This window comes from Podarcis filfolensis (assembly GCF_964270895.1).
Source record: "Podarcis filfolensis genome assembly, chromosome: 15".
Taxonomy (NCBI): domain Eukaryota; kingdom Metazoa; phylum Chordata; class Lepidosauria; order Squamata; family Lacertidae; genus Podarcis; species Podarcis filfolensis.
Genome location: NC_139618.1, coordinates 41801979 through 41812491, shown reverse-complemented (window position 1 = coordinate 41812491; position 10513 = coordinate 41801979). Strand labels below are relative to the sequence as shown.

Here is a 10513-nt window from a genome sequence, read left to right as displayed (position 1 = left end):
TGATGAAGATCTTGGGAGTAGTCAGCAGACAACACTTGCCTAGAGCCCACCTTGAACCCAAAACCAGCCCTAAGGCAAATGAACCACGTTAGCCTGCTGGTGTCAATGGGTTCCCACATCCCTCTGCTCTGCAAGCGTTCCTTCTGTTAAGTAGACGCTTTCTCTTGGCACTCTGACTCAGCCTGCCTGCCAAGTGTGCATGCAAATGTCAGTCCAATGTTATCCAAAAGCAGCTCCTTTTTCTGTAGCGTGAAATAAAACAATTTGGCATGAACAAGTGTAAATGTTATGTCAGCCTTCGACACCATTTCATCTGGATAGAGATGTTAGCGGTGGAGTGTGACGCACGCTGACAGACATTAAATGATGCCTCCTTTTTCCAGTAGCTTGCAAACAAGAGTCTGTTGTGTTAATGCTGGAGAAAACGTTAATGTCTCCATAAGCTGGGGTGGGTCTTCCTCTTGCCCATTCATCAAGAGGAAGTGTATCATTTCCATTTTACATTGTTGTGATTTTAGATCCTTCATTAACACGCTTGGATTTGGTTATCAAAGCATAAAGCCCTTTTTGTTACTCTGCCTACAAAAAACAATTTTTAACCTTGTCTTTTGTGATTAAAATATTGTTTCACTTCTCCTTACCAAATGGTAGGAAGTTTCAGGAACAGCCTATTATAGTTTACATGACTTTGCCTTTCATGCATCAAAAAAAATATGTGTGGGGCTTCACAAGGCCATGTGCCCCCTTGCCATGCTGCACACGGCTGCCATACCTGCTGCTGCCGACCCCTGCTGTGGAAATGCCTTCCTGCTAACTGCGCATTTGGCTGGCCTACCGAGGTAAACATGCAAAGCTAGGATGGGAATGTCAAGCACCTGGGCCAAATGTGGCTCCCCAGGCCTCTCTTCCTGGCCGGTGGGACTCTCCCCAGGGCCCAACCCCTCACAGGTCCTGCTTTGTATCTTCCTACATACAGTTTTCTGCCTAGCTGGAAAGTCTCCTTGAACTATGATAAGGCTTCTTGCTAGCCTGGATAGAGGATAGTGAGAGATCTGTGAGTGTGAAGAAACTAGTCTACTATTATGTGGATTTTATTGCATTATGTTCATGTGCTGTGAACTGCTCTGGGATCATTTAAATGAAGAGCAGCATAGGAACATTTTAAGTAAGATAAGCAGGAGCATAGGAAGCTGCCTCATAACTAATCAGATTGCTGTATTTCATTGAGTGTTGCTTACAGTACCTTGCAGTGGGCAGGTGGGGCTCCACCACCTGGGAAGGGAGCCCATTTAAGAGAAGGAAAACTCTGATCCTAAACCTGAGCTGTCTTGCGGGAAGAAAAAGCTAAGGAGTAAACCCTTTGGAGTGGAGTCCCTAAGATGGTTGGATGGCACCTTGTATGATTCCTGCAGCCAAGCTGGTGCAAAATGTATTGCTCTGCTTTCCTTTGGACCACATCAGCAAGGCATAGAAGGAGGTCTTCTCACCTGGGCATCCCAGGACCTCCAGACACACTGCCCAGGCTTGTCACTTTGGTGCTGCTAGCACAGCTGTTTGACTTCACCCCTGGAGGTACACTCCATTGTCTCTTAAGAAATGGAATAACGACGACTTGTAGCAGCCCTCCTGGGTTCCAGACAAAGGGTATTCCCAGTTCTGCTGAAAGATGTTGGGGAATGCTGAGCTACAGGCCTTCTCCATAGGAATTAAGGCCGCTGCCTTGTACTGAACAAGAACATCAGCCCATTTAGCTCAGTATGGTCTACACTGGCCGGAGCTCTCCACGGTTTCAGACTGGGGTGTTCTGAACTCTTTTGGAAATGCTGGGGATTCAGCTTGGGACTTTCTGCATGCAAAGCATATGCTCTACCACTGAGTTATGGCCCTTCCCAAATGCGCCGCATCACATGTGAAAAGTGGCAAGTGCTGATGTAAAGCAATAAAGAGTTGACATTCCATCTTTTCTGTGTTGTCAATGTGCCACCGAAAGCATCAAAAGGCATTGAGGACTTTTGTATGCTTTTCATGCTTGAGAGAGGTGGACTTGGTGACTTGGCAGATGACATACGTGGTTATTGGGGAGAGGCTGTAGGTCACTGGCAGAGCTGGCAGAGCTGCTCTGTATGCTTAATATAGGAAGCTGCTTCTAGCTCAGTAGTATCTGCCTTGATGGTAGTTCCTCAGGGTCTCAGGCAGGGGACTCTCCCACTCTGATCTGGAGATGAACCTGGGACCTTCCGCATGCCAAGCAATTGCTCTACCACTGAGCTACAGCACGAGGTGAAATCCTTGCCAACTGCAGTTAGGGCTGGGAAGTATTCCTGTCTGGAACCACAGAGTCACCACCTGTCAATATAGACATTCCTGAGCTAAATGGATGGATGTCCTGGCAGCAGAAAGCAATCCTTTGAGAGCGATGGTGCAACCACCATAAGAGATAGTGAGCAATGTTGAAATAAGTCCTCCATCCCAATAGATTTATGTCCTAATAGCCTGATCTTGTGTTTAAAAGAGCGTCTTGTTTGGTGAAAGGCAGAGAGACTGGAAATCAATCTCTGGCTCTGCACTGCGCAATCACCTTCTCCAAAGTGGATAAGCAGCAGGCTGGGCTTCGAAACATTGTTCTAACTGTTTGGCGATGACCTTCTGCTCTTCGTGCTGGTGAAGAGCGGGGGCTGCATCATCCAGAATATATAGGCTCTAATAACAAGATAAAAGAGCTGGGAAAAGGTTTCCTGCAGATAGGATAAGCTACATTCTGAACGGTTAGAAAACAAGCAATTGTTATTTTTTATAGGCCCTGTTCACACAAAGCGTCTTCTTTACTCTTAGTACTGGACCCGCTCCAAGCATGAGGCCATCCCAAGCCTGTATTGCAATCAGCCTCAATGACTGTCGAGTATCACAAGAAGTGCTGCCAGCAGGACTGGTGTCAGCAGTCGGCCAAGTTGGGCACTGACTGGGAGACCCTCAGAAGAGACCTTCACTGACCTGGACCAGCTCTGCTGCTGCTGCCTTGGCCCAGACAGATGTTTTAGCAGAGGCTGGGTAGCTGTGCCGCTCTTGAAGGGGACCCAGTCTTGTGTGTGCTGTGGGAGGGGGTCACTGGCAGCACTGTGCTGTGGGCCCCCACATAGTTTGGTGCCCTGCCAATAATTTCACAGTGAAAGACGGATCGTAAGAACTGAAATAGTACCCAGCCAAATGGCTTTTTGATGCTAACAAGCAGAACACAAAAATGCCTAGCGGTGGTGCAGTGAAGCAATTTTAGACTGTCTAATAATGCCCCCCTTGCCTTTAGATCAGATGTGGGGAATGTGTTGCTAGCCAGATGTTGGTGGACTACAACTCCCACAATCTCTGACCATGAGCAATGCTGGCTGGGGCTGGTGGGAGCTGGAGTCCAAGAATCCTGGGAACGTCATGTGTCCCCAACAAAGGAGCAAGCCTTAAACCGGGGGGAGCAACCTCCACTTTGGCCTCCCAGGCAACTTTCTCCAAACCACACCCACCAAAACTGATAGATCCTTCCATCCCTGGTCTAGAGAAGCTTTCAAGGAACCTCAATGTTTCTCAGGAAAAAAATCTGAAAGTCCCTGGTTTCACTGATGATTGGATATACATTTTAACTGGTGAGGCTGGGATTTAAGGGCACACATCTGTCTCCCTCTCCCGCTCCATCTCTCTGTATTTCTTGAGGTGATTTTGGTTCTGTTGCATGACTGCAATGAGAAATTAAACAGAAAATACTCAAGATAGCTTTTCCTTCCAGCAAACAGCAACATTTATTCAATCATAACTTATCTCACTCTTCCTTCAATATCTCACAAAGGCACTTCTGTTGAGATTTTAGCAGTATGCACACTAATTTACAATTGATTGGTTAAAATGCAAGGCAGAGGACTAAGCAACTAAGAAACCTGACTCAACCAGCAGCCCTAGAAGAAACATTTGTGTAACAAATGGGTTAGTGTGCATACAGTCTAAATGTCCCTCCCACAACACATCAGCTTTCTGATATCAAACAAGCTTCTTAGGGGTTTACAACACAGTTATATGCCTAGTCAGAAGTAAGTCCCACTGAACTCAGAGAGACCTGCTGAACTTTACAGGGCTTACTTCCAAGTGTCCCACCTATAGGATTGCACAGTTAGTGAATGTTCGTCAGATATGGGAATTGTTCTTGTGCTCATGAGCGGCACATCTAACTGTGCGGAAGGCTAACACACAGCTCCGACACTTGCTGATATACTTGTGAAATCCGGAACGCCAAAGTAGGTTTTAACATATAAATTGTTCAGTCAGACTTCTTGCTGATATGCATAACATCATTTTGTGTGGCTGTCAACAAAAGAGTCAATTCCAACAATAGTAGAAAAGTAAAAATTGCCTTTATCTGGGAAGCTTATACAGCTTATTGTCACAATTTATTGTTCTTTGGAGAAAGGAACAGAAGGAATAAAACAAACAACTTCTTTGAGGTGACTCTAGCATGGATTAGTGCCAGCATCTCTTGATTAAGGCAGATTAAGGTTAATTCTAAACAAACACACTTATTTGGAAGAGGTCTCATGGAACACAGTGTGGAAAAGGATTGGCTTTTGGCTGAAGATGTATAGGATTGCTCTGAAAAGTAAAACTTATCTGAAGCCTAACTGAACTCACTTGGACTTCTGAGGAGGGATACAGAAGATTGACTCATTAGCCTGGAAACATATACACATGAGTAAACTTCACTTAATACAACAGGACTTCCAAGTAAATATGCAAACAACTGGATTATAAACTATGCTAAAGGAAGCAACTAAGCATATTATTTGCTTACAGGCTGGATTTGGTCTTTTTATGGTGCATAAATTGTGTGATTTTGAGCAACCTGCCTTTTTATAAGTCACTAACACTGATTCTGATTGCACCACTTCAAACGGAAGGTAGCAGCTCCTGCTTCTGCATGTCAGAGAAGGCTGGCGGGTGGAGGGGGGGGTTTCCCTCAAATATGCTTGATTTTAGTGAGAAGAGAAATTATGTGTGGAAGAGGACTGCATCACAGAAGAGATGCATGTTTACTGCCATCACAGGAAGCTGTGTCTTCTGTGTAAGACAAACAAACCTACAATAAAAGAAAAGAAAAGAAAGGTGCAGGCCTTGCTTCAGTGCTCTGTCAAGTACCCCAGAAAGTAGGAGTAAGGAACAAAAACAGTTTACTCATCACAGAGCTATAATTCACAGCACCCTTAACAAACTACAGTTCCCAGCATTCTTGGATTGGGCGGGGGGGACTCATGTACTTTAAATGTATGGTGTATATATAGCCTGAAGTCTGCTCTGTCCCATTTCTGGGCAGGTTTAAATGTGAAATCCACGCACAAGCACTTTTTAAAAAGCCAATAAAAAGTACTTGTGAGGCAGTCTAATGGCTACAGGCTGCGTTTGCTCCTCTAATTGTTTTCCTTCTTAAACTTCTAAAAGTTCAGCTGTCCACAGCTTAGCATGGCTGGTGTGCAAGGCTCATTGCTACCACAGGTTTTGAACGCACTTTCCTCAAGTCCCCAAGGAGCAAGAGGACTTGATGTTTTGATGCTCTCATGCCCTCCAAGATCTCTCTCATGAAACGAGGGACATCCTATTCCACACCAGGAAGTTTCCCCTACGTTTGGTCTTGCCAAACACATAGATGTCATATACACATCTACATCAGTCACCTTGAGCCAATTACAGCCTCTCCACCAAACCTACCTCACAGGAGTGTTGTAAAGAAAAAATGTGTGAGGGAAGGGATCATGTACAACACCTTCCACATATAAATAGAATGAAATAAAATTCTAGCTGTAAACTGCCTTGAGTCCCTGTCAGGGGAAAAGGTGGGATATGGTAATTGTCAGAAATAATAATAAATGATGATGATGATGATGATGATGATGATGATGATGATGAAAACTGTGAGAATGATCAGGAACATACTAGGGAGTAAGCTCCACTGATTATAGTGGGACTTACTTCTGTGTTGACAGTGTAAGGTTCCATCTACAATAAAGGAATCAACACTCATGTGTTTCCTTAAAAATGGCTGGCTGCTAAAGCATTGCAATTAAAGAATTGAAAATGGACTGGTGACCTTTCCTTCAAAATTATAGGAAGAGCTTCATATGCCAGATTCACTGCTTCCTGCATTTGGTGCAGGTATTTTATTTTCAGTAGAAACAGGTCTCTGTTTTTGCACCTACAAACATGCACACACTTTTAATTATTCTCCAAGACGTGGAGGGGAGGAAAAAGGAAAATCAGAAACTGGGACAGCTTCTGTAATTCCAGGACTGTCCCTGGAAAACCGGCACACTTGCAGGGTATGTGCTCTCAGAAGGACTTGTACATACCCTCAAACATTTCTCTCATGAAAATAGGGACACCCTATTCAATAATAATAATAATAATAATAATAATAATAATAATAATAATAATTTTATTATTTATAGCCCGCCCATCTGACTGGGTTGCACCAGCCACTCTGGGTGGCTTCCAACATATATAAAAGCATGACAAAACATTAAACATTAAAAAAAAATCCCACCCAGGGCTGCCTTCTGATGTCTCCTAAAGGTTATGAAAGATGGGGAGCTGTGTGCTGCACTATTCAGAGCTGGCGACTTCACAAACATCTGCACCACCATCGCAGACACAATGGAGGTAGAAGAAACCACCCCAAACAGCTGTATTTGAAGGCTGGGAAACAGAGAGCCTTCCATCCCCACCTAACAGATTTTTTCCTTGAGGGAAGCTCACTCTCTCTTGCCTCTGTTTAAACACAGGGTTTTCCTGATGTCTTAGCCAAAGCACAGACACCGTTCCATGGAAATAAAATTGAATACATGCTCCATCTCATATCCCAGAAGAGATTTGCTTTCTGGGAAAGAAAAAGCAGAAAGTTAAATCTCTGCTCAGCAGCAAAGTGCAGGAAGCCCCAGGTAAGAAAAGATTTCTCTCTAGAGAGCTACTTCTAGTCAGTGTAATACTGAACTAGGTGGACCAGTGGTCTGATTCTGTGTAAGGCAGCTTTCCACAGTCTTGCATAATTGCTCTGGGCATACATTTTACATAAAAACAAAGCAAAGCCACAGCAGTAATTCACCCAGAAACACAAAAGGCAGTGTGAAGGTGCTGTTCCTCTGCACTGAAAGAAATGCATGAAACTTGATAGGAGTTCTCTGTTGTGATAGGAAACTGCTCATCATACAGTGACACAACAAAGAAACACAGGGAGTTGGGTTTGACCAAGTCAGACTATTTGGCCCTCTTGCCCATTGTTGTCTACCCTGGCTGCCAGCATCTCTTCATAGCAAGAGAAGTCAATGTGGTACCCACCAAACATGGTGAAATAGCACATTATGTGATCCCCAACCATTGGCCGTGTTGGCTAGGGGACTGGTGGGCAACTGGAGTCCAACAATATTTAGAGGTCACCACACTGACCGACACTGTTCCAGAGTCTCAGGCAAAGGTCCTTCTCCACCCATCATCTGCAGCCTCAAATGGTGGGTCATAGGAAGCTGCCTTATACCAAGTCAGACTATTGGAATCTCTCTCCTAGCCCTACCTGGCAATGCTGGGCTTGAACTCAGGACCTGCCTCATGAAAAGCAACTGCTCTACCCCTGAGCTTTATCCCTTCCCAGGAGTGCCTGGACAGTCAGCCTGGATCCCTCCAGATGGGCTGGACTCTCATCAGCTTCAGCCAGCATGGCAAATAGCCAGAGATGGGGGGAGTTGGAGTCTGACAACATCTGGATGGCATCAGCTTGGCTCTCTGCACCACTGGATCACAGCCTGACTTAAGGCAGACCACAAAAGCAGCCCGGCCACCATACAAATCTATCATTTAAAGAATATTAATAATTAAGAAGTGGGTCCCCAAATCCATGCTTGGGGGCAAGGGGTGTGTGTGTCAGGCCAGAAAAGGTTCAAGACTGCTGTACTGCCCAATCTTTCTCACTAGAGATGCCAGGGATTGGACTGGGGCTTTCTGCACAAAAAACATGTGCTGACCTGCTGAGCGCTGGTCTTTCCCTGAAGCAGGCAGCCTCTTCTAGGGATGAACACTTCTGGAGTTTCCATCATTCGGTGCACTTCTCACAATATAGTAGTATCTCTCTCCCTACACGTGAAACGTGCTGCACATTATATGCAGGTTGTGAATTACTTTGCAGACTGACTTTCGAGGAAAGATGTGATCCCTTGCAGGAATGGAGGCATATTTTATAATATTTATTTTGTATGCCACCCAGATTGCACCATGGGAAGCAAACACCATAGCTGTAGCTCAAGAGCACCATGTGAGCTCCCTGGATGTTCCAAGATAGAGGAGAAAAAAATAAAACAGGAAGAAGCCAATTCTCTCTGGCAAAGTCTGACTTGCAATCTATCCCACTGTAGCAAAGTCAGTGGCTGGGTGGTGGCTGAAGAGTGTTTTTAGACCCTGTGGCAAGCAGATCACTCAGTATATTAGTTACCACAAGACTGGACTCCAGCCATTCAGGTAGTAGACATATGGATTATACTGGTAGCTGTGGTACACAGAAAGGGCCAGAGTAGCCCTGGAGAAGTCACGTTCTTTGAAGGCTGGAATTGCCGAGTTCTTATCAAGTCCACCAAATTCTGAGGCCAGCTGCTTCCTCTTGGTCTTATATCTTCTGTTCTGGAACCAGATTTTCACTTGGGTTTCGGTGAGTTTCAGGTGCTTGGCTAGGTGGGCTCGCTCAGGTGCAGACAGGTACTTCTGGTGATTGAACTTCTTCTCAAGCTCTATGACCTGCATATGGGAGAAGGCAGCCCGGGAACGCTTCTGCTGCTTTGGGAGTCTCGGTAAGGATTTGGGGGTGTTCTCAGAATGAGAGAGGAAGGCCTCTGCAGACTGATCTAGTAGAGAAGCAGAAAGGGGAAAGTTATGACCTATTTAAACAATACCAAAAATTTGGGACGGAGGTGAGGGAAGGAAGGAAGGAAGGAAGGAAGGAAGGAAGGAAGGAAGGACACACACACACACACACACACACACACACACAACCTACAACCAAATGGCATATTTAGGCCACCTTGATCTCTCCAGCAAATCCTGCACTGTAAACCACACAATCACTCTGCACATGGGATGTGTGTATGAAAACACAACATTCTGTGTACTTCCTTGATCTTTGCATTTTGCTTATAAGGCCCCCTCTGAACCATGCATGTAGAAATGGCAATATACCATATTAAGCAATCATGGATTCCACTCCCACACAAAGAATCCTGGGAACTGTAGTTTATCAAGGCTGCTGAAAGTTGTTCAGAGACCCCTGTTCCGCTGCAGAGGTGCCATTCCCAGAGTGGTTTAACAAGCAATCCCTCTTCCCAACTTTGGAAGTGGTTGCTCAGCTCTGTGGTGGGACAAGGGGTCCCAAACACCTCTCAGCACCCTTAACAAACTACAATTCCCAGGATTCTTTAGGGAAATCTGTGATTATTTAGATACTGCTTTAGATATAAGGTGCAAATGGGGCAGTGGGGTGTTGTGGTTAAGAGCGTTGGACTTAGTTGGAGAGATCAAATCCCCCCACAACCACAAAGCTCACCCTGAGGGACTGTGAGCTGGTCTCAGCTTATTCTGCCTTTCACATGGCAGACTCAGGCAGCAAAGGGACAGGACAGACCGCACCATCTCAGACTGCAAATGGGGCAACGAAAACATTTCTTTAATTGCCCCCATATATAAACCTTCCTGCAAGAGGAAATCTAGCACGGCAGACAGAGGGCCACACTACAGGAACCATGCTGGTTTTCCTCCTGCAGGAACCTCCTTTTTAAAATCTGGACAAGAGTTTACAAAACTTACAAAGCAATTCCCCAACACGCAGCCGCTGCCCGATCCGTGAGCTGAAGGTCCTGCAGCCTGCGGGCCACCTATCGGCTTCTCCCCTTGCCCTCCTCCCCGGGGCGCGGAGCAGCATAACTCGCCATTTCCCCCGCGCACAACACCCCTGCCAGGTGGGCCAGGCTAAGCGGCTGCTCCGAGAACTTCCAAGCCCCGAGTGGGGAACGGAGCAAGGTCCGGGCCCGACCCTCCTGCCTCCCCTTACCTGTCGCGTCCGCCGCGCCGGGCTTCTCGGGGGCTTGGCTGGCCCCGGGCCGATCCCTCCGCGCCGGCGGACGCGCCTCCCCGCCGGGCTCCGAGGCGGGAGCGCCGCCGGGGCGCAGGATGTCCCGAATGAGGAACGAGGTCAGCTGCTTGGGGCGGGCAGCGCCGCCGCCCGGGCGCGCCTCGGGGGCCTGCATGACCCGCGTGCCGGAGAGGGGGCGCCCCGGCGCTCGGCCAAAGTGGTGCTCCCGAGGCGTCCGGAGGGCCATTTATAGCGGGTGGCGGAGGGCAGGCGGGCCCCTGGCGGGGATTGGTGCCTGGCGCTCCTCCCCGCTGCCGGGGAGCCTCTTCACCCATCCTCCTCCTCCTCCTCCTCCTCCTCCACCCGGCTGCGATCCTGAGGCAG

At 46.9% G+C, this 10513-nt stretch overlaps 1 protein-coding gene across 1 annotated transcript; it reads right to left on the bottom strand.

Moving 5' to 3' along the window:
- Positions 1–3760: 3760 nt before the first annotated feature.
- Positions 3761–10422, bottom strand: NKX3-1 (NK3 homeobox 1). Its single transcript, XM_083589126.1, has 2 exons — positions 10109–10422; positions 3761–8909 (listed from the first exon to the last, which is right to left on the bottom strand). Exons 1-2 carry the CDS (start codon positions 10374–10376, stop codon positions 8500–8502), a joined length of 678 nt encoding a protein of 225 aa, XP_083445252.1. The 5' UTR covers positions 10377–10422; the 3' UTR covers positions 3761–8499.
- Positions 10423–10513: the final 91 nt, after the last annotated feature.